The following is a 24,966-nucleotide window of genomic DNA, read 5'->3' on the forward strand; positions in this document are numbered from 1 at the left end:
TCTCCCTGGAGTCTCCAGAGTCTGTCACATGTGCTCAGCGTGAACCTGCTTTCATCTGTGCAGAGCACAAGGCGCGAGAGGAGAATTACCAATCCTGGTGTTCTCTGGCAAATGTCAAGAGTCCTGCACGGTGTTGGGCTGTGAGCACAACCCTCACCCGTGGCCATCCTCATAGAGTCGGTTTCTGAACGCTTCTGCACAGACATGCACATTTGAGGCCCACTGGAGGTCATTTTGCAGGGCTCTGGCAGTGCTCCTCCTGTTCCTCCTTACACAAAGGTGGAGGTAACGTCCTGCTGCTTGGTTGTTCCTCTGCTATCGCCCCCTCCACGTCTTCTGATGTACTGGCCTGTATCCTGTTAGCGCCTCCAGCCTCTGGACACTACGCTGACAAACACAGCAAACCTTCTGGCCACAGCTCGCAATGATGCACTATCCTGGATTAGATGCATTACCTGAGCCACTTGTGTGGGTTGTAAAGTCAGTCTCATGCTACCACAAGGGTAAAAGCACCACCAACATTCAAAATTGACCAAAACATTAGCCAGAAAGCATAGTTACTGAGTAGTGGCCTGTGGTCCCCATCTGCAGAGCCAATCCTTTATTGTGTGTGTCATGCTAATTGGTAATTATTTCTACCTGTTTCTATTCCATTAGCACAACAGCATGTGAAATTGATGATGAGGGGTGGCGGTGTCTCGAAGATGAGGTGCACCGGAGACCAGGCTAGCAGCAGCCCGAAGATGAGGTGCGCAAGTGGAGGTTGGATGGGCCCAGGAGAGTGGCCTTAATAAATTTTGGGCCCCTCTGCGGTGCAGGCCCAATAGCAGCTGCTACAGCTGTTGTTACGCCTCCAAAAGCTTCTCTGAATAGATCTGAAAGTGACGAGTACTAAGTGGGGGAAGGGGTTCAGCATAAGGTGAAGAGAGAGATAGAGAAAGTTCTGTAGAACCACAGACTGGAATGGAGGAACTGATAGGGAACAGATGAGATAATGTAACTTGCTATTCAGTGTAGGAGATATCTGTATTCACAGCACTGAACACACTGAGCTCTGCTACACACACAAAAAGAGCACTGTCACATGACCTCTTCTGTGAATAGGGATCAGGAGCCCCTCCCATTCTATGAGTCTGCAGAGTTGTTTATAGGACAGGCTCCATAGCTTTAGCGATGGGAATGATTCTTCTGGCTTTAAGGTTGTTCACCATAAAGAGCCAGATCACAAACCATTTGTTGGCTTGTCAGCACAGATGGGGGAAGGAGCTACTCTGAGGGGTATAACAAAGAAACCACTGAATATAGGTAACAAAAATAAAGCAAGGTTGTTCTACCTCCAAGGAGCAATTAATTAAAAAAAATAAAAATTAACAGTTCTTTTATATTCCAAATTGTCTACTTGTCTTAGTCACCACCCAGTCCCAAACGCCCCTGCTTCCCTTAGAGCTCTCTCTCCTCCTCTCACATATCGGGACGAGTGATTTATGAAGAAGTAAATATAACACTGATCGGATAAGACTTGACTGGCAACCAGTTCAGCCACCAGTGTTAAGTACAAAGAAAGGGGGAATCAGGTGTCACTCAGCATGCAGCGCCGCTCCTTAAAAGCATGCTGTATGCAATATGTGATTGAGTATGGGCAGGCTGGGTGGGCACACTCTCACTGATAGAGCCAGTGAGTCACTGTCACAGCATGGATGCAGGTACATGTAGGGTGTGGTGGAACCACTGCTGCACATCACTAAAGAGACTGTCGGAAAATGCTGGTGGCCCCCTTTCTTCCTACAATCCAGTCCTGAGTAGCATGACAAGGATACTGGGGGATGGAGTAGCCTTGTCTCCCAGGCTTGTACACGTACCAATAGCCTTTAAAGGGGTATTCTCGTCTGGGCATCCACATTTAGTTTCATGAATCTGTCATATATAAACATTTCTTCAGTAAGATGTTATTAAAAAATATGTTTCTGTGTGAAGATAATTCATCATAAATGTAGTCATATGTTCCCTTAGAAAAAGGACTGTATCCTTGGATACGGCCACTTCTGCTGGAGTGATTGCACAAAGAAACAAAAAGTTGTTGCTGCATGTCCCCAGCTGTCTTGTGGTAATGATGGCTGAAGCCAGGTGGTCAGGCAGGGCTCAATAGTGCATGTCTGGCCACCGCTGCCAAAATGTTAGGTGGTCATATCCGAGGAAGTTATCTCATTTCTAAGGGACAATATGGAAACATTTATAAGAAAATCTTCACACAGGAAAATTTTTTAATAACATCCAATTGCAGAAATGTTCACAAATGGCAAATGAAATGTATTGTAAATTAAATGTAAAATGTCCAGATTGGAAAACCCCTTTAAAGGTAATTTGCATGTAACTAAAATAAAATTTTTATAGGACTTTACCAGGACATGACAAATACAGTTTAGGGATGAAGGTGCAATTAAGAACCATTAGATCTACTTGTGTATGTAGATTTCTGATGACAGATTTCCTTTAATAACTGAAAGTCAAGAAACGAAACGCTGGTGTGGCCATAGCTGACTTGTTTACCTGTAAAGGTAGTGTGCATTTTTCCTTAGATTTCAAAAGACTTACCAGAGTGACCCTTATATCCCGACTGAAAACCACACCTAGAAAATAAGAAACAGAATTACTCTAATGTACTTTCAATTACACACTTATATCAAACACTATACACTTTATCAAACACAAGTGCTTGTGCGACAGTGTATGATGAAGTAGGGTCTGGCCTCCTGCTGTATATGGCAGCATCAGCCCCACGGACAACTCGCGGCAAAAAACTTGATGACAAACAGTGCTTATTGTAAGTCACTGTACATTGTACCAAGACTCCGGTGGTACCCAGCACGAGGCAGCTTAAGCGCCGGAACAAAGCTAAAGTGAAGCTACAGGCAGAGTCTCTTCTGTCAAACCAACAAAAACACAACATTGTTTCACCACAATCACTGTTATCGCCACAAGGGAACCCCTACTGTAGTAATCCCAATGCATGTCTGTCTGGCCTGTGTCTATTTGTTATTGTCACTGGAGTATTTCATACCGTAATCGCCTCAATATATGTCATGTAATGTGGTCATGTTAACCTGTATTGTGCTGTATTGCAATGTTCTGTAACTATATTTGTAAGCAAATAAGGAACCAGCAACATGCAAGAAAGTGCCTCTTATAGTGTATGTTTGTAATTGTAACATCTATAACTATGTGTAACAATTTCCAGGACACAATGTACAAAAGAGTCCCCCCCCCAGGCATCAATAAAGTATTATGGTATCATGTAAGCCCTGATAAATCTTCCCCGTGACAAAAAAAAAGAATTCGAATATAATGATGATACTTGTACCCAAAATGTTCCATTAATTGACATCTACCATGAGTTTTACTGATGGTAGATGTGTCCTACTACTAATGTCCTACTAATAAAATGTAGCCTGGTGTGTGCGCATCCCTAGCCACTTCTTACAACACCTCATGGTGATAATACAGGTAAACACCCGGAGATTAAAAAAAAAAAATAGAAAGTGTATTTACCCTGCTCTCTGGATCCTGCTTCCGGCACCGCAATGATCTTCTGGTCTGTGGCACTAACTACTTGGCTGGAAGTTTTGCGAAAGATTCATCCAAGGAGGACTGGTCAAAGCCTGTCCCTTGGGAAATCTGGCTGAAATGTCTGTGCCAAATACCAGAAGACTGATGCAAAGCTGAAAGTAAAAGCCATGCAAGAGGAAGGCAAACACAAAATTTGAGCACATATGGGGGCAGTGGATAGATACTTCTGGCCTGCCAACATCACATCAACTCCGCAATCCACTTACAGCATTTTTATAAATGCATAAGAATATGTGTAAAGTTGATGTATAACATGTCAAGAAACACTGTATAAGCTGTACTTGTGTGTGTATAAGATCCTTGAAGAATAAACGGATAGCATCCAGGAAGGGTGCATTGCTCTCCTATTTGGAACGTTTGTAAAGGAATCGGCGCTGGCTTGCTCAAAAATTTTCTTATATTGAAGCCAATTATGGCAATAAAATATAAAAGAATTAAAACAATAAAAGGAATGACGCGTTTCGCGCTTGTGCTGAGCGCTTCATCAGATTCATGTCACATGCTACATGAATCTGATGAAGCGGAACGAGGCAGTGGCATTGAGTCTCATACCAAGCATCAATAGGAGTTGTGCCCTACCTGCACAACTCCAAAAGGTGAGTGTATCACTACATCACAATAAATCCAAATATAACGAGGGTAACACACTATAGGAGCTCTCTTTTGTCTCTCCTTGTCTCCCCTACATCTCTACTGTATAAGATCCTGGAGGAGAATTGCTTGATTAGCATACTGTCTGGACTGTCTGAGGAGGCGGGGAGTTCGTCTACTAGTGGGCGGGGGTTGGAGGGAAATGTTTGTAAAAAATGTTCAATAAAAAGTTCTGATTCAAAAAAAAGAAAGTGAAAGCCATTGCAGGTTAAAGAGGACCTGTCACTCTTAAAAACAGCACTAGGAGCTGCTTACTAAAGTAACACTGCTAGTGTTATTGGAAATACTAGTGTTATCGGGTGACAGGTCCATTTAAAGTTCACTTTATTACCTTTTTTTTTTATAACCTCCCCTCTCCCTAATCCTTTTTTATATTAACCAATCTTCTACTGAGACCAGCACATTATTACCGCTCCAATAATTTTCTGCTATTATTATTTGCCATTAATGCCTCACAACTAGAGCACAGGACTCAAAGTGTAATGTATGGAATAGATTTCTCAGGACTAGTTTTGTAACATTTAGCTTGGTCACCTTTTTATCATGGCTCTCAAACATGTAGTCCAATAACAGTATTGGACTTACCACCATCCACGGGTTTAGTCCCACGCTGCAGGAGAACTTTGGCTGTATCGGAAGTTAATGATGGATTGCCATCCAATAACCTAAATAAATGCAAAAGAGGTAAAGGAGGTAAAAGAATCATGAATTATATAAAGCACAGTGTTTCACTTGTATTTTCATCCCTGCATCCTCAGGTGCTCTTAGAGTTTAAGCATCATGAGACTATGAGCTTTAATTTTATTTGAGTCTTTAAAGAAAGAAAACTTGTCACCAGGGATCTCATTTTCACTAAAGTCGTGGTGCAGAAGCCCAACAGCCTTGTGCCTTCTCTAAGCATTTGCATTACAATATATTTGTGTGTTTTAACTTACCTTGCACCCTGACAGAATCCTCTATTTAGTCCTAGGGGTTGGGCTTTGGTTTGGATACATTTAAAAAAAACACATCAAGTGCTATCAGCACATTGTAATGAAGGGGTTAAAACGAAATAGCCTCGGGTCTTCGGAAGACCGGAGGCTACCATAAAGACGGATTGCCGCTCCCCGATGACATCACAGGGAGCGACGATCCTAGGCAAGATGGCGGCACCCATGCGCAGCTATCTGATCGGCACACACGCGATAAGTGCTAGCATATTGCAGCAAAGACTTACCGGCTATGGAGAGGGCTCAGCCCGTGAGCCCTCTCCATGCAGCGAGACCCGACCGCCGCTGTGAATACACGGCAGGCGAGCGTGAACCAGTTAATTTTTAATATTTTATTAATTTTTTTTACCTTTTTTAAAACTTTTTTAAATTTGTTTTCACAATTTCTGAGACCATCTAGGGTACTTTATATATCGCAGTACATGGCGTTTTTCCATATGATTCATTACAATCATCCACTGGCTCATTGTAACAAATCTTCTGAAACCATGCTAACAAAGACGTTCGGGGGAGCTGCGATTGCAAGAAAGATGGCGACGCCTATGTGCCGCAGTGTTCTAAGTGCCGCCGGTGTCTTTGCTGGTGGCATACAAGAGGTTAACACCCACAATCGGTGCAAGCCCCGACTGCGGGTGTTAATGATGGGTCTTTGCTGCCATATGCAGCAAAGCCTCTCTCTGTATGAAGAAAGCTCAGCCCGTGAGCCCTCTTCATACACCCTTCATAGCTCTGCGGTGGATATATCCGTCACAGAACCTGAAGGGGTTAAGTATATCAATAATAAAGGAGTTTTATTTTATGTAACATGAAAATGATAGGATCAGCAATTAATATATATTGTGTACACAAAAATATATCAGAGTTGAAAATATAAGAAAGCATATAAAAAATGTCATACCGTTGAATGGCCCCTTCAGGTGTATAAACCTTTGCTCCATTTGCACCCTCTAAGCGAGTATAATGGATGATTGCCTTTTTTAGATGGTTTATTAGCAAGTTCTATAAAGAAGTAATATTTAGAGTGTTATTTACAAAAGCGTTTCTTGATTAAATTATATGGATAACCTGTTTTGCCAAATCAAATTGGTTTTACCCAAGAGTCCATTCAGAATGGCTGGACCATTATACAAGCTCTTATACCTCTTGTGTCACACCCTTATCCTTATAGACAGTAAGCTCTTGCGAGCAGGGCCCTCACTCCTATTGTTTCATATGATTGCTATTTCTCTGTTTTATTTTATTTGTATATGTTCCCCAAAATCTGTAAACGCTACAGAATTTAATGGCGCTATATAAATAAAGATTATCTATTATTACATATTGATGACCTATGCTTCAGCCCCTTTTGATAATCCAGATGCCTGTCAAGTATCTACACATGGTGAGGAGGGGGCGGGGAGAATTTGCAAATAGGGAAATACATCTACTAGAAAATCACAAGTACAGGTATTTGTCGCCAAATAATATTTACTAGTTTGGTATATGCATAAATAGAATGTTCCTCTAACCCTTCCAGCAGCGATTCACAGTCTATGTATGCAGAAACAGAGCCAGCCATCAAATTTTAGAGAAGGGATGGTGGAACATTGCATTCATGAATACATCAGACTCATGAACTAAGTATCCCAGTGGCTGAGCAGTCCCCTTACTATTGTTGTTTGATGAGAAGCACTGGAGGCACATCTATTCTTATCAATATGTATCTCATTGTTATTTTAAAAAGATACCATTTGCTAGTATTTTAATAGAAATCTGTTCACAGCAATAGGGGATTCTGGTAAAATAATCTCCATGTTAAATCGAAACAATACTTACTGAATGGACAGGAAAGAATCCATAGGAATCAAGAAGTATTAGGTGATGAACTGCCTCAGGAAATACAGAGGCAAACTATAGAAAGATGAATATGCAAAAGCAAAAGGTTAGACTAAACATTTTCATTACAGATGGTAGAAAAAAAATAAGAAAAATTACTACAATTACACAAATATGAAACCTAACTGATGCCACACAAAGTCTCTGCGGCTCTGCATTTAGACAGAATGGGGCTTATTTACTAAGGGTCCTACCGCCGCATTTCCGTCGGGTTTTCCGGCGTTTTCGGGGATTGGGTGGCTGGGACAGGGATTTAGAAGGGGTTTGTGTAGCACGTGATCAGATTTTGCCGCATCGGCACCGGCTTTCATGCAACGGAATTGGGGGGGGGGGGCGTTGGACGATCCGACTGAGCGTGGGTCTTATCTTTAAAATTGTGTCGCAAGCCTTGCACTTACATACACCAGGAAGAAGATGGTGAGTTCTGGTGGACCTGAGTGGGGAGCTACACATGCAGGATATCGGGCGCACAATGTAACTGAATCGCGGCACAGAGCATTCTCGTTGGACACTCCGGATCGGGAAACGCACAGGACCGGGTAAGTAATCCCATTTGTGAGGAAACATACTAAAATCCCCATGTCCATGTCCATTTGTTATTAAAAGAGCTAGTTGTAGCATTCTTACTCTTACATCCAGGAACTACGTATGACTGTGATAATCTTCTTATATATTTTTTATCCATGTCCTCCTTACTTCTAAAATCAACTGAACGGCTCTGGGTGTGTTAACGGAGCTCCTCAGTTGTCCAGATTCACAGGCTGTCACAATGAGCAGAACATGTCTCAACCAAACCTCTGCTCTATCCCTCTTCCCTCTGTGTAGTCTAGCAGCAGCAGGAATTGCAGGGGGAGGGAAGACCTACTCTGTTCATTGTAACAGCCTGTGAAGCTACCACACTGAGGGGCTCTGGAAACACTCACCAGACCCCTTCATGTTCATTGGCATTATTTTAAAATTGTATTTTAGAAGGAAGGAGACCATAGATAACAAATATAAGCTTGATTGTGTTGGTAGATTTCCTTTAATGTTAGTAATCCTCTTTTCTTTAACAGCACACCTTCAATGGGTTATCCAGAATATAGAAAACTCAGCAGTATACTTGTCTCTAAATCTAACTTCTCTATCCCTTCCTGGTGTTCTGGTCTGAGGGAATGGGAAGCAGTAACTTTACACCACTTAACAATGACACTGACTCCTGGGAGGGGTAGAGCATGTGAAATGGGTGCAGAGCAATGAAAAGGCCCTGCTCCCTGGTCCCTCATGCCTCCTATATTTCCACCATCCAGCACCTTCTCCCATGCTTCACCTTGTTGTTTATTATCTTCTAAAGTTTGATCCAATATCTGTGTTTCTGTTTAAACAAGATACTCCCAGCAAGGTCTGTACCACTGGCATTCACTTATCTAAATAAAAAAAATTCATAATTGACTTACCACTCCTCCTACAACACCACCTGTAAACAATCATAAAAAAAAATAAGAGTATGTTTTTTTGTAACGCAAACAATGCCAGCGCATGGTTGGCAACAGTCGAAAAATTCCTATCATTGAACAGGGTTCCTCCTTCTCCTGTACCGCAGCCAGCCCAAACATGTGGCATTCCCCATAGAAATTTATAGGGTTTGCTTGCCTACATCTGGTGCTACCATGGAAAGACTCGTTTAATGGGAAAATCCCTTCACAAAGTTAGTATAGTTTCAGATAATGAAGAATATGGAGCAGACAAAAGTAAAATAACCACGTAACCAGTTCTGGTAATGACAATTACTCAAACTTGCCAACTCTTCCATAATTTTCAGTAAAAAAACCTTGTACACCTTCCTGGCAAATATGCTAGTACGTCTACAATCACCTTAGGTCTGAGGCTATTGGGATTTAATTATTTGGTCATCTACATTTCTGACTACACCAACATCAGTAGTTGTTTCATTGGTAGAATAAAAAGAATAGATTCATAATGTTATATGTAAATTCTCACCCATACTGTGTGCCATTATTGAGAATCTTTGCCAACCTAAAGCTGCGGAGAGAACAGAAAAGATATACTATAAAAATGTATACTATGTAAATGTAATAATTGTACAATTTGAGGTATGTAGGTCTGAAAGTAAAGGGAATATACTTGTTATAGAAGTTTACGATCTCAAATTAGTTGCCTACCCCAGGACCAGAAGAGGAAAACCAGCGAGTTATTACTACTATAAGTACTGCTAGAAGCTAATAATTCATTCAACACATTTTCATGGTACCGCTAGCTGAATATCATCCTGAGCTTTTGGGGGTGAAATTCTGGCAGTGTGATTCTGAACTAATATTTCCCATGAGGTCTGAGTACAGATAACCAGTATGTTCAGTTATGGTCATGGACAAACTAGAGGAGGTTGTGTGTAATCATTGATCAGGAATATTGGGTACAGTTACTTAATAGAAACACATAGAAATATTTTGCCAATAAAAGTCAAAATAAGGAAGATTAAGCCATAAAATATGAATTCGCAATATGAACTTAAAGGAAAGTTGTCACTACATTTGCACATATAAAGCCATTAACAAGTTCCTGTAGAGCTCTATTAACTAACTGACACCCTTCTTTTAGCTAGAAATTGTTTTGCTTACATCCCCATAAACACTTTTTATCTTATATTAACTGGCATCAGAGGAGTCCGTCCCACTTATCTACTCCTCATGACTTATGCCTCATTACTGGTCACAATTCATGTCATGTGATCAGGGTGCATCTTGGGTCCTTTAGCGTCTTAACAATAGCAAACTGTACCCCATGTATGTATTTATGTGATCACATAAAGTCACAGCAGCCTCCATGGACTTCTTCTCCTTAATTCATTGCCAAAGAGAAGAGTCAAACCACTAGACATGTCTCAGGAAAGCTAATTTTCACATCATAAAAACATCTGTAATTAAGGTACAGTGTCTCACTGGTAGCTAATTTTAGGTGATATGGGGAGGACTTGTAACCTTTTATCAGCAACCATTGCTAGTCAGGGGGGGGGGTCAAAATTTGGTGACAGTTTACCAACGGCTTCAAGACTGATGAGTATGTGGATAGACTTCATGCTCTCTTGCCCCTCTGGCTGCCCCCTCCCCTCCCCATACTCCCTTCCTCTCCAACTGCCACCCACCTTCTTTTTCTCCTCGCTTTCTTCCCCCAGTTTTTCAGTTATTTTGCGTCATAGATATGACTTCACTTATTATTGTCATACTTTGCATTGAACTTGTACCTTGCTAATGTCACCATCTTTGTTTGGCTTTGGATTCACAATGCCCTAAAATGTGCTATGTTGCTACCATTTTGTTGTCTGTTGATTAATAAACTTTTTCCTGAATAGAAAAAAAAAATCTGGGTCTTCTTTAAGAATGCTTGCACATGAGCAAGTGCTAGATGAAACATCCGGTCCAAATGCTGAAAAACTGGAACTGAACTCCTGTCAGTTCAATTCCGGTTGTCATCGTTCTTTCAATAGAACCTGTGCAGATCATGAGCAAGGAACACTCCGGCTTGAGAGTACTGAGGCACATGAAGAATTATTGCATGGGGGTTACATTAAAAAAATTGTGCAAAACTTTATTCCATCACTTGAATAAAAAACATTGTGCCAGGGAAGACAGCATGCAACTAGTCAACACATTTCGGATACATCCTATCCTTATTTAAGACTAACATAGGCATACACCTGAGGCATTATATGCTCTACAACAGACATCACATGATTCTCAAGGTCCAATGACAACAAAAAATTAAAAAACCCCACAGGAGCATAATAAAACCAGAACACTTAACATGAAATCAGTTACATGAAATGCATTCTCAATACATAATCAATAATGGCAAAACATATCCAACCTGTGCAAGACCTTTTTGCTACTCTAGTGTCCACGGTAAAGATACAGATTTAACAACTTTAGCTGAATATCTCCACCCCGCGCTGGCTTGCACACATTTTTTTTACCCATGAATGGATGAAAGAAACTGCAGTTCCCATGATGCACTGCTTGAAAGTGCTGTGACGCCATTGAGGCATTCTCCGCTTCTCTCCCATATCAGGTGGTATGGTCGTTATATCGACGACCTAGAGCATGGAATGCTACAGGTGTATGCTTATGTTAGTCATGAATAAGGATAGGATGTATCTGAAACGTGTTGACTAGTTGCATGCTGTCTTCCCTGGCACAATGTTTTTATGCAGGTGATGGAATAAAGTTTTTCACAATTTTTTAATTCAATCTTCGTTGCACGGTCATTTGGAAGCTGGACTTTTTGTTTCTTCATATAAATATTGTGATACTGGGATAACACAGAGATGGAATACACCAAGTAACTGGGAGTAGACTAAGTTCAAAAGGTAGGAGCCCACTAGTGGCGGACTGCTCACATTGAGGATGCAGAACCATCACTTTGGTGTAACCAAAAATATTTTGTATATATCTTTATATGTAAAGAAAGAAAAAATGATATAGCTTTAGAACAGCAGAACCCTGAGAACGCCAGAGAGTTGCCAGCCTCCCTAGGCCCAACTAAGAGGGATTAGTTACTCTAGTAACCAACTATAACGATAACCTCAAAATAAGGCAATACACTAGGGTCACAATAGCGATATCAGATACTGATTGTGACAAGTAACAAGGGAGAGGCTGCAGGTGTTATCATTATACCTTAATCTCTTTCCTCATATTTAATGAAAAGCTATGTTTTATTCACTTTTTTATGGGTTTTGAAAGGGTTTTGGAAATAGATATAGAGAGCCTGATTACAAAAAATTCATTTAATTATTTTGCATCATTTTAATGGAAAACCTTTTTTTTTCAAATATGTTTTGCTTTTGTAGATATTTTGAGAACTTACATGTTATTACCCTATGTACGTCAGTTACATAATCCAGATGCTGATACCTCATTCCGTTAGGTAAATGAGACGACTGTCCATGTCCTGAGAAATCCAGAGCTACATAGTAATAATCTACAAAATAATTAATAAGGTATTAAATACTATTGGGTTTAATGACAATACAAATATTTTAAAATGTTATTTTAGAAATCTGTAATATTACATTATCAAAACTTTTATTCCAATAAATACCGAAAAGGATTGGTATTTTTGGATTATTTTTCACTCTTCATGTTCAAAAATATGTACGGTAACTTATTATTTATTCATCATTTATTATTCGATGTTGTGTACAGGGAAGCTGGAAAAAATTTTTCCCCTGAGACCACTTCATAATCCTCAATAGCACCATGATATATCAGTCACAGAGCCTGGGGTTAAGGTGATTATTGTTCTTAGCTAATGTGCTATTTCTGTGATCTTTTCTGAAGGGACCTCTTCTGCATGACCTGCATGCCCTGCATGACAAATTCTCAGTCAAAACTTCCAATTTTTGAATATATTGTGAAATGATTGTAACCTTGGATGGGAAGGGATCGGTGGGGTTGGGTTTATTTATTTTGTGTTGTGTATAAACAATAAAGAAATATCTGATTTAAAAAAAAATCAAAGAGGCATCATTATCATTAGTAATATTATTACAAAGCAAAACTGCAAAGAGATGTGCTTAAAGGACATCTACCACTAGGACAAGGATTGTAAACCAAGCACACTGACATGCTGGTGTGTGCCCCCTCTGCCAGGATTCACTATACTTCTCGCTTCTTATGCTCTGTTTTTTTTTTTTATTTAAAGGAACCTGAGGGGCTCTGGGCTCCATATGTGTTAATGGTGACTGGAGCCCCTCAGGCTCATTTGCATGTTTTTTTAAAGCCTTTTTTTTGTAAAAACAAGGCCAAAAGAAGCGTAAAGAAGAGCAGATCCTGCAAGAGGGAACACATACCTGTATGTCAGTGTACTTAGTTTACAATCCCTGATCCTGGTAGTAGATGGCCTTTAAGTTCCTTTCACAGCAGATGACCAAGATTTCTGCCTGTTAGGATAAAAGGACCTCACTTCCTTTGTTTTCTTGATTGCTCTGGTTCACTAACCCCTAGCATTGACATTTTTATGACCGAAATATGCCACAACATTATATGACTGACTGCAAGACCACTTTATACACAGTACTGAAACCTTGTAAACTCACCTTGGGGAAGCAAAGGGATAAGTCTGTCAAAAGTGTTGGCATTATCCAACCAACCATGTAGGCACAATATAGGTCGCCCTTCAGATGAGCCCCAGGCCTTGGCTGCTAGGTGTCCCCATGGGACTTTAAATCTCAGTTCTGAAAGAACATATATCAAAAAAAAAAACAGTGTGAGTGCAAATTAATTAAGAATTTATTTATTTTATTTATTGATAGTAGCTTATTCAAATTTTATTGTGAGCTTTACGTAAATGTCTTATATGGCAACATACCTACTCTTATGTCATTTTTGATGTGTTTTTAGCCTGTGAGGGGCAGTCCCAGGAGTTCATTATAAATAGACATGATTTGAATGGTCTATGAGGGGATGAAATTGAGTACAAAGGCAACAAGTGTCAACTGTGTCTCTGTTTCTATCCCCCACCATCTCCGAAAGGGTGGGGGAGGGGAAGGTTGGTTCTATTCTCCCTGTCTAATTTTCACAACCACAGATAATGGTCATTACTGTTACCACCAAAATATTAATAGACTAAAAAAGAATATACAGAGATAGATTAGCAAGGTTGCTTATTTAGAACTATCATTATTATTTAGCATTATTGTAAAAACTGAAAATGTGTTGCTTAGGCAAACACAACAAGCATCGTAGGGGACAGAGATGAAGGAAAGCCAGGAGGGGGGGGGGGGTAAAGACAAAGAGGGAAAGAGAAGACACCAATCTCACACCATGGGGAAAAGAGGCAAAGGCCCAAATCTTTTTCCCATGAGTAAGCAGAAGGGTATGGACACATAGGAATGTATCATTGCAGTTGCATCAGTTTTTTGTCTTTAAAGTATCTCAGTTGTGCCAAATTTGCAACTTTTCCATGCCCACTCCACTTATTACATTATATAAGTTAAATAATTGAATATAATTCTTTCTGTATCAATTTCTCCAATTTTTCAGGTCTATTCAAAGGAATACTTCATTGTTTTTTCCCCCAATAGACTAATCATCTTCCCTGTTTACATAGCTACAGGACTGACAAAAGTGTAACTGTAAAGTGTTTTAGCACAGCTGGAGAGAGCCTTTGACAACAATTGCATCCATACCTATATCATGCTGCAGGCTTCTTCCTAGCCTTAGATACAGACTGGTATATCTATTAGACCTTCTTATAAGCGCATTGAGGCCAGAGCACTAAGGGCTTTCACATGGATCAGAATAGCATGTTTGTATTTGGAAGAGCTGAATGATGTGATGAGTCACATGCTTGTGACATCACTCCAGGTCCTCTTTTCTTGCACTCCTCTACTACTGCCCCTCCCAACAAGCCTCCTTTCTTCTCCAGTCGTCCTGCACGATACCATGGTTACCATAAAGCAGGACAGGAGGAGAGTAGCCTTAAGGAGGTAAGGTAAGAGGTAAGACATCTGCTAGCAGCTAAACACCTGCAAATAGCTAATTTAGAAAATTACTTATTTTTGCTTAGTGTTTGCTTTGAGTTGAGCAAACGTTTTTATACTTTACAGTTGTACTTTAAATTATGTGCAATCTTCTGACACCTGAATGTTGCTGCAAAGAGGAAAAGTCATCTGACCACTGAGACAAATGACTGGCTCCATCATTCACCTGGCAATACAGCATGTCAATAATATTATACTGTAAACTACTAGGAATCATACTTAGCGGAAAAAGGGATGATTTTTTTTGCTTGCTACTTCTTTTATTTTATTTTTTTAAATCTATTGAACATACACTTTCATTTGATGGGGTCTGGAGCCAATGTGGGAACTCTGCACCAGGTAGGACTTCCAGCTGGATACTATTTTGACAAGAGGAAACTTCCCAACTTTCCCTGGGTGGGAAATGTTTCAGCAGCCACCTTATTACATAATTTAAGTAAAAATGGAGAGGTGCCGTTAGATCTCCAGTTATATCAAATTCATTGCTCTAGTTTAAAGAACAACCTGGAAAGGAACTTTGCAGGAAAGTTTTCTGGTGTAAAATACAAGGTTATTAATGAGGCCTGTACTGAGCTACACTGTTTAAATGTTTGTTATTATTATTATTATTTTTTATCATACAAAATGCACAATTACATATATATTACATACAGGGGAGCTAAAAGTGCCAGTAATATAATAACAACATGTAAGAGCTCCATACATTTAAGAGCTTCTAGAGCAATAGAGAAATAACACAACATAACAAAGCTCCCCGCAACAACACCCCAACCCCTCCCTACCACCCTCTGCCTGTGCTGGAGATATTGAAAAGAAAAAAGAAAAAAAAACAAAAACAAAAAGAAAAACCATCCGTATATTATCTGTGTGTCATTTATCTTCTTTTCTGCTGGGCTAACCAGATTAGGATTACCTAGTTATAATTACAAATGATCCCATATACCACTAAGTCTATTACCCTTTCTAAAGCGTTTCTCATACGTGCATTCATAAGATTTTGTACAGGCAACTAAATTGCTCCATTCCTTCACTGATGGAGATTTATCATCCTTCCAATGTTTGCCTAATACTAGTCTCGCAAGGAGGATAAGCTTCAAGGCCAAGTCACTTTTTGATCTAGAATCCAAGAGAGTCGGAAGCAGGCCTAGTACACCAAAAGTGGCCACTCGCGGCAGGGAACATTGGAGCTGGTTCTCTATTATCGTGAAAATCTCAACCTAATATGAAATGATCTTCGGGCAGTCCCATAGAACGTGGGGGACGTCGACTCATGATCTTTTGCACCTCCTACAATTAGAATTTTCACTTAACCCTATTTTAAACATTAAATATGGTGAAAAATTAATTCTGTATAAAATATTAAGTTGTGTGCCTCTGTGATTTAGATTAATAGAAGATCTAACAACATTCTTGTAAATATCTCGCCATTGTGCTTCAGTGATCAAACCGACCTGATTAATCCATTTCACTTGGCTTATATGGCTAAAATTCTGATCGATGCCAATCCTAAGCAAGCGTTAAATCCTGGACAAATTAAGTGAAGTCAGATCCGAATCTAAAATTTCAGTGTAATTACCACCCTCCTGTATCATAAGCCTATCGTGATGTATTTCTTTCCTAAATGCATGTGCAATTTGACAGTACTTAAAGGACTATACTTGCCTCATACCAAGAATCAGGTAGCTTACCCACCTTCTGTGCATATTCCCAGATCTCCACCATAAGGGAAAGAAGAATAGTACCAAATCTGCTATAAATTTCTAATGGTAACCCGTCCAACCCCAGTGAAGAGTTACGCCTGGAGGATAAGAGAGACTATATCTATATTATCCGCCTATAAACGTGGAAATTGGATATTATCTAGGTAGTGACTTATATCCTCTAACGATGCCTCCAAATCCGAGGAGTAGATATTTTGAAAAAACTGTAGGAAAATACCACTAATCTCCTGTGCATTGAAAGTTGTTTCCCCAAAGCTATTTTTAATCAAGGAAATTCTATTTGACTCCTGTTGTTTTTTAACTTTCTGCAAAACCCTTTTTGAAGGGGAACCACCCTCACAATGTGACTTCTGATCCAGAAAAAATAGCTTCTGCATAGCCTTATTTTCAATAAATCTATTATACTCCTCTTGTGCCTTATTAAAGCTATCATGAGAGTCTCGGGATCTATTCTCCTGATAAGCCCTTTCTCTTTTTTTTACTTCCTCTTTTAAAGTCCTCTCCTGTCTGGCCCACTGTTTATAATATGAAATATCATTTCTGAGTTTAGTATCCCTCTTAGGAAGGATTTCATCGCATCCCACATTAGTCCAGGATTCTCAGAGGTTCTATTAGCAGCAATGGGACAGCAGAGCTCTTTCTTAATTTTATCCTCATCTGTTAAAAGGGACAACCAGTGCACATTAATTTTCCAGAACCTAAGAGCAGGTTTAGTCGAACCAGACAGTTCAAGGACCAATGGGGAATGGTCAGAAATCGAGCGATTATCGTATCGGATTTTCCCCACCCAGCCAATAGCATGATCATTGGCAAGAGCCAGATCAATCCTAGAAAAGGAATTATAATTATTATTATAGCAATAGAATACCAGCAATTCCCCATTTAAGGACCTTCACATGTCTCTCCGACCTACTTCCTGGCAGAACCTAGAAAAGCTTGCAAATACACTTGCATGATTTCTTTTCCCTAGACGATCCTTCTTATCCGACATAACAGAATGGAAAAAAACATATCTCCTGTCTGAGTCACAAAGGGCGTCCAAAACTTGAAAACCAACTGACCTGTGAACCAGTATTGAGACTCCTCTAGAAAATGAAGAGTTATACACTTGGCTGGCCCACTTTCTATCTATCAGAGCCAGGGAATCTTTATCGAGGTGTGTCTCCAACAAAATTACGATTGCAGGACCGACCCTCCCCCAAAACCCCATCAACTTGTCTTACCATGGTAGAACTCTTCCTACTTAGGCCACTTACCCACCCCCGCCCAACCCCTACTCCCCCGACACTGACCCGTTCAGAATTGTTATAACACAGTTTTACATTTTTAATTCATAGTCCCTTAAGATCTAACCAATCTGAAACTTGTTCGGGCGTACTGAAGAACTGGGACTGGCCTTGATAAATAATTTTTAGTTTAGCCGGAAACATCAATAAGTAAATAATACCCTTTTCTCTCAACCTATTTTTTACCTGCAAAAAACTTTTTCTTTTTTGTAGGGTGTCCCTAGAGAAATCCGGGTAAAGCGCAACTTTTGGACCTTGAATTAATAAGTCTTTTAAATCATGTGTGCGTCGCAATATCATATCACGATCCCTGGATAGTAGAGTTTTGCAAATAAAGGTACCCCCGTATTACCAGGGATATAAGACACTGACGAAATTCTATGTGTTCGTTCAATATCAAAGTTGGGGGAAAGATGCTCCTTCCCTATTTTCTCCAGGAGCCACTCTTTGAAAAAACTTACAGGATTCTCTCCTTCGGCTTTTTCTGGTATCCCTATTAACCTCAGATTAGCTCTTCTTGAGCGATCCTCCATATCCGTGAGTTTCCCTTTAAGGGCCTTATTTTCTAATTCCAATGAGGAGGTAACTTTTTTGAGAGTACCCACCTCCTTCTCGATATTCAAAATTTTATCCTCAACCATTTTCTGTTTATCTCTCACCTTGTTCAGATCCTCTCTGAGGAGGGAAACATCCCCTCTCAAAGCTCCCACCTGATCTGTGAGTTCCAATATCGCACAGTTACATGTTTTAATAGAGTCAAGGATCTCTCTAAGCATAACATTTTCTCCCCCAACACCTGCATCTTCCCCCTCGTGTTCCTCACCCTCCAAAACAGCAAATCTCGATCCGTGTAGTCTATTTTTTGGGTCCTGACCATCATTTTCAGGATTTTTCTGCATAGTCAAACCAGTGCGTGTTTTCACTGAGGGGGACTTCCATAGTTTATCTAATTTCGTAACGTTATCACCTTTAGACCCTCCATTCTCTTTCACCTTGGGAGATGATGCACCCAAGAACTTCCTTGTACTATTTTTGGGAGGCATAGCGGAAGCCAACACTGCTAAAAACTTATACAATGTTTGTTGTAATTATGAAAAAAAAAATGTATTACCCATAAAATAAAAGACTTTCCTATTATCAGAAGCCCCATAGATGAGTTGGCACCACTCTCTATCCAAAATTTCAACAAAAATTTCGCCGTCTCTAACATCATGTCCTCTCCTTTCTTGAAACTTAATTTTTTTAATACTTAACTTGTCTTTCCACCATCTATTAACCAACCCAACCCTGACCTTTCCATCTTGGTCTGTGGGATCACTATAACACAGAGGCAGCAGGCCCATTGTCTTGGGGTTGTGCTGGACTCGGACGTCTCCTTTTCAGCGCATATTCAATCTCTTGCTCCAGACTTCACCCATTGCTTACAAATGAAACCTCTTAAATGCTAATAGTTGCTCTGATTCACTCTCAACAAGACTACTGTAAGTCCCTACTAATCGGAATTCCAATCACTAAACTCTCTCTTATACAATCTATTCTTAATGCAGCAGCCAAGCTTGTCTTTCAGACCAAATGCTACACGGATGCCTCCAATTTGTACCAGTCACTTCCAATTACCATTTAAAATAATAACTCTCATCCACAAAGCTATGCATAATGCTGCACCTCCCTGGCTCTCCTCTCTTATCTCAGTCTATCACCTAACCTGTGTTCTTCCATTTGCCAGTGATGTTAGATTAATCTCTACCTTGATTTGAACCTCTTGCACACACATCTCCAGGACTTCTCCCGAGCTGCACCAATTCTCTGAAATGCCCTTTCCCGTACTATCAGTCCAATACCCAATCTCCAAAGTTTCAAACCAATCTCTTTAGGCAAACCTATCACACTCACTAACTGCATGAAATTTCAACTCTCTCTTTACTAATCCATCTTATGTCTTCCTCCAGTCTGTTGATTTGTAAAGGAACTTGATGGCGCTATTTAAAGAAAAATTATTATTATTATTTTATTATCTGGCAAACACTAGATAGATGCCAAGCTCCATGCTTCTCTGCAGTCCCAATGACCTTGGACTTTGTATATAAGATGGCGGCTGATGGCTGGTTCAAGCAGCAAAATTTTTTTAAATTAAATTACTGTATTTTATTATGTTCCCTTAGAAAGAACCATTATACAAGCTCTTATACCTCTTGTGTCACCCCCTTCATCCTCATAGACTGAAAGCTCTTGCAAGCAGGGCCCTCACTCCTATTGTTCCATATAAATGATTGTACTCTGTAATATAATAGTTGTATATGTCCCCTATAATTTGTAAAGCGGTAAGGCGCTATATGGCGCTATATAAATAAAGGTTATTATTTTAATGGTTGCAAGTCTGTCTCCGTGCCCAACATATATATATTTTTTTTTTATATATATATGCTATCAGTGACCTGGGTGACATCTAAATGTTTTGTAACATTAAAATATCCTGTGTGTGATAACTGTCGGCAGTCTCTGCTTTAGGATGAGCATACTTATTACGCTAACTGCTTGACATTTATCAGCTTGACTCCTTTGTGTAATCAACTCTGGTTGGATGCCTAAGGGGTCAGCTTAAACTGTGGGGTTGGAAATGACAAAGCTTTGTGGTTTTTCCCCAAACGTACAGTAGCAAACAAAACATAAAATCCTACACCTGCCCGGCTCAAACTATACAGGAAGATACCTCACTACCCTGGTTCAGGTCTAATACCTTCAAACCAAAGAAAGTCACAATGTCACCTTGCACAAGTTTCAAGAAGTTGACCTATTCCCATGATTACTTTCCCCAGACCTATCCCATCCTGGAAAACTTAGCATATTTTCCAGGAATCCCCCTAGTGGAGCATCCATGGCTATAAGACCCCACACGCATCCAAAATATTACCATACACTTTACCACAGATGTTAAAAGAAATAATAAATACTTAGTGTAAAAAAAGACAAAGCAATATACACATACATAGGGTGGGATTTATAATTGAGCTCGCTTTTTGCTCCAGTCTTTAAGAGTTTTATAGGTGCTTATGTAATATTGTTACATAGACATCTTTTTAAAAAAAACAAATATATCTGTTGATATACAGATGCTAAATAGTGATGTCAAGACAGCAGGGTACACCCACTAATGCCTAATACAGTTTGCCACTAAAGAGACAATAACTAATGAGCACCCGTATACAAATAGAGGCTGATGACGGGAAGAGTCGAGTTACTGGAAATGTTGACCAAGACACTCACTGACTCACTGAAAATTAGGACAGGCTACCTGTGACTCGGCTGAAGATAGAAACGCCCCCTGTGACTCGAGTGAGCGTTCTGGGAGGTTGCCAGCTAATATTCAAAATGAAATTTTATGAAAATATGAATTAAGAAACCACATCAAGGCTAATTGCTATGCAGTTGAGATGCAATGTGTAAACACCCTAAGTGGTAAAGCAATCCTCAAGTAATAGAAATAATGGTTTGTCTAGTCCTGTTCTTATTAATGCAGAACCCAGAGATCTATTTCCGTGTTTGGAGGACACCTGAGCACTTCTTGGATTAAAACAGATGACATTACTGAGAGAATTTATTTTATTTCTTGCTATATCATCATTTGTGTTCATGTACTTTCTAAGAAATTGTACAGTTTAACTTTGAAGAGAGATGCCCAGGTAGATTAAACTTTATCACAGCACTCAGAGGTCAACATTTATCTTACAGTACCTAACCTTTGCCCTTCTCAGGCTTTGTTCCCTTTCATTATAGTAAAGTTATGCCAGCTTCTTTACACACACCTTTTACTAATTTTTTATTGTTAAAGGAAATCTTCCATTTGATTTGATGCTTTATGGAGCAAACATACCTTGAGAATGCTGTAGCTACACTAATGCAGAATCAGATCTTGTTTAATCCCTGTGCTGAGTGGTTTTACTGACAAAACAGATAAAACATTATAATAATGAAGCTCTTTCCCTTCTATGGCTCCTTCAGCGCTTGGTTCAGTGCTTCTCCTAGCACGCAAGTTTTTCTCTGCAGGAGAGGATGATGTAATCCCTTGTGCCTGAAGGCAGAATAATCAATTGCTACACCATTCCCCAGGTGCTGTGTATGAGTGATCCAGCTCAGATTGATTAGCCTCCATTTGTAATTACAAGCTCTGTGTGTAATGTGTTTACTTCATCCAGTGTGACCCAGCTTTCCCAAGCTCCTGAATGTTATATATGTATTTTCAGTAAAACCACTCAGCTCAGGGATTAACCAACATATGATCCTGCATCAGTGTAGCTACAGCAATCTCGAGGTATGTTTGGTTCATAATGCATCAAATTAGTAGGTAGGTTTCATTTAAAGCCTCCAACTTAAATGTATGTTATAGATAATTTATGAGACAAAGCATCACAAATTATCAAATACAGGGGAAATCTAAAGATCATGTACCGTGTTGTGTATTTGACAACAAAAAGCAAAAAATTGGACTTGTGCCATCAAAATCAAGCATGATTCACTCATACATCCAGGAACTGTGACTGTGCTCATATTCTTATATTTGTTTTTAGAACTGCTAATGTTTGGGGGTTGTTACTGGAGACCCTCCATCCTAGAGATTCACAGACTGTTAAAGGAGATGCTCCATATGAATCAGCTGAAGGTAGAGACTTTCCCCTGTGACTTGAGTGAGTGTTCTGGCAGGTTGCCAGTTAATATTTAAAATTAAAATTTGTAAATGATCAGAGGGTTGTTACCGGAGACCCTCCATGCTACAGATTCACATGTTCTAGGACTACTTCCCTTCCCCCACTGTGCTGAAACTTCCTCTGCTGCAGTGAGAGTATATCAGGCAGATAGAGGGGTGAAATGCTGAGGGAGCAGAGAGGAAAGGTGAGACAGTGTAACAGCCTGTAAATTCCAGAGCATGGAGGGGCTTTTAAAAGTTGATTTTAGAAGGAAGGGGGCCACAGAAAAGAAGAGAACATAAGAAAATGACCACATTCACGGTGCCTGGATCTAGGAGTACTGTATATTCCCCTAGTTTATGAAGCTGGATTTTAAACTAGAAAGGTAAATTTGATTTTGAAGGGGACACTTGTTCATTAAATGTGTTTCAGATGTTCAAGGTTTTCGCCTGTTAATTTAATAAATTAAATTTTTGGTCTCCATAGCTCCTTGAGGTTTTTTTTGCAGGTTTAGTTGAATTTTTGATTGGTACTTTATGAGGGTACATAGGATTGATTAACTTTAATTAACCCTTAATTAGGAGAAATTGGGACAAAAAAATGCAATTCTGAAGCAGTATACATAACATGATAAGGAGTCCTGTGTAACGATGAAATGTGTTTATATTGTTTTATTATATGACAATGTACCACAATTTGTGATTTTTGGCAGTGGTTATTCCTACAAAGATCAGGGTGGTTTGTAATCACAATAACTCCTTGGGACTACACATGTCCCCCCACCTGGCACTCGGGGCCAATACAAATAGCATGATGTGCTTCTTGGTGGCCCTGGCCATTCCTTTAAGCCACCGCATATTGCCAGCACTGCACCTCTCTGGGCTGCTTCCATCTAATCCCTTGTGCCATCTGTCATCCCTGAAGCCCATGTCATTTAAGGGCCCCACAGAGAGCCCGGGATTGAAGCAGGGTACTCCCCCTAGACAGAGCCAGATGCTGGAAGACAGATTGAAACTCCAAAGCCCCACTCCCCTATTGCAGCCTCCTGGTTAGTCAACATGTACTGAAACAGGCTCCTGGCTTAGCTTCCCCAGGTATTTAATCAGTTAGGTTGTGCTCTTCTGGGACCAGGCCCTCAAACACTCTCTAGGGACTAAGCAGCAATTCCACCCAGATCCCTATTTTTGTTTGGCTACCTCACTCTGCTGCAACCTATATTTAAAAGGCCTATTCCCTCCCTCTAGGCATTTTCTTAACAACATGTGTATGGCACATATGTGGCACCCGCGGCAACAGCTATCTCTCCTGAAGTCTGTTCCAATTGCTGCACAGAAAAAGCTATAATAAGCACCAGTGAGCTAATTTTTGGACATTTTGATATGCTATGTCAAGAAGATATGGCCGGAAAGCAGGGGATATCCTCTATGAAGTTTGACAGAATTTAAACTATGTTGAGATCAGACCTCAAGGCAGCAGTCACCAAGATTTCAGCTCAGATACATGACCTTAGGCAGAGGACAACTTATTAAAATTGGTGATAAATGGCAAATTCAGTTTGTTCTGTTTCACGGTATCTCCTACTTCTTCATTATTCATATTCTTTTTACTCTTCCTTTTTATTCTTCTATTTCATTCAATGGTTTCTTAATGTGTATTTTTCTTTAAAAACCTCTCCTCCTCCGACATCTTTGGATAGTATATATTTCCTTTTTGTGCAATTCCTTTTTATCCTTTTGATAAATTCACAGATATCATTTCAACCTGTCTCTATCAGTCCTGGTGTACACAATTTCAGTTGCCCCCAGACACGACCCTGTAACTTCTGACTTCGGGTCGGGGAAGCCATCGTGGATTTCTTTTTTTTTTAAAAGATTTTATTTATGAATTTTCAATTTTTTAAATTCAACAATAACACCTTAAAACATTAGACTACGGCGCAGCGTAGTAATACTTGAGAATAGCAGGACAGCATATTCAGATATTGCATTCGGTCAAATAGCATTCTAATATCAGAAATAGATGACCATATCAGTACATATACAGCATGTAATCGCCGCAGTTGGAACTTAATGAACAAACATTCAGACACCCATTCATGCAGACATACAAAGACATAACACTAACTACATAACACTCCACCCTCTTCACATGGGGTTCGAGCCAGACAAAAGGATACGTTTATGATATCTACTTTACACCGCAGTGTTAGAGTTCATGTTCCATCTAGACCAAATAAGTTCAAATTTTTGAGGGCATTGTCTATTATTGTATACCGAGTAATACATAGGGATAACCTTGTTGACCAGCGATATCCATTTCTGCAGGGGAGGGGGGTCACGATCCTTCCAGGACATAATCACCACCTTACGCGCATAGTATAGAACGAGTCTAAAGAAGATCCTGTCATAATGGCCACCAATGACCTCGTTTATTACTCCCAAGAGGCAAACCTTAGGGTTAGCTATATGGGGAAAACCAAAGTGATTGCTGAGGAATGTTAGCACTTCTGTCCAAAAGGCACTGACCCTGGGGCATGCCCACACACAATGTAGGAAAGAACCACAGGCTACCTGACATCTGAAGCAGTTATCATCCTGT

General features: G+C 39.9%; 1 protein-coding gene across 6 annotated transcripts in view; it reads right to left on the reverse strand.

Moving 5' to 3' along the window:
- Positions 1-24,966, reverse strand: part of SERHL2 (serine hydrolase like 2) — a 50,544-nt gene that overhangs the window by 12,968 nt on the left and 12,610 nt on the right. For all 6 annotated transcript variants that reach the window (XM_072126998.1, XM_072126997.1, XM_072127000.1 and 3 more), the window contains 8 exons: positions 13,234-13,371; positions 12,003-12,116; positions 9,120-9,161; positions 8,576-8,595; positions 7,080-7,154; positions 6,163-6,263; positions 4,861-4,940; positions 2,593-2,627 (listed from right to left, as the gene is read on the reverse strand). In XM_072126998.1, coding sequence (XP_071983099.1) covers positions 2,593-2,627; positions 4,861-4,940; positions 6,163-6,263; positions 7,080-7,154; positions 8,576-8,595; positions 9,120-9,161; positions 12,003-12,116; positions 13,234-13,371 — 605 coding nt within the window. The remainder of the gene's footprint in view (positions 1-2,592; positions 2,628-4,860; positions 4,941-6,162; positions 6,264-7,079; positions 7,155-8,575; positions 8,596-9,119; positions 9,162-12,002; positions 12,117-13,233; positions 13,372-24,966) is intronic.

Source organism: Engystomops pustulosus, chromosome 10 (genome assembly GCF_040894005.1).
Source record: "Engystomops pustulosus chromosome 10, aEngPut4.maternal, whole genome shotgun sequence".
Taxonomy (NCBI): domain Eukaryota; kingdom Metazoa; phylum Chordata; class Amphibia; order Anura; family Leptodactylidae; genus Engystomops; species Engystomops pustulosus.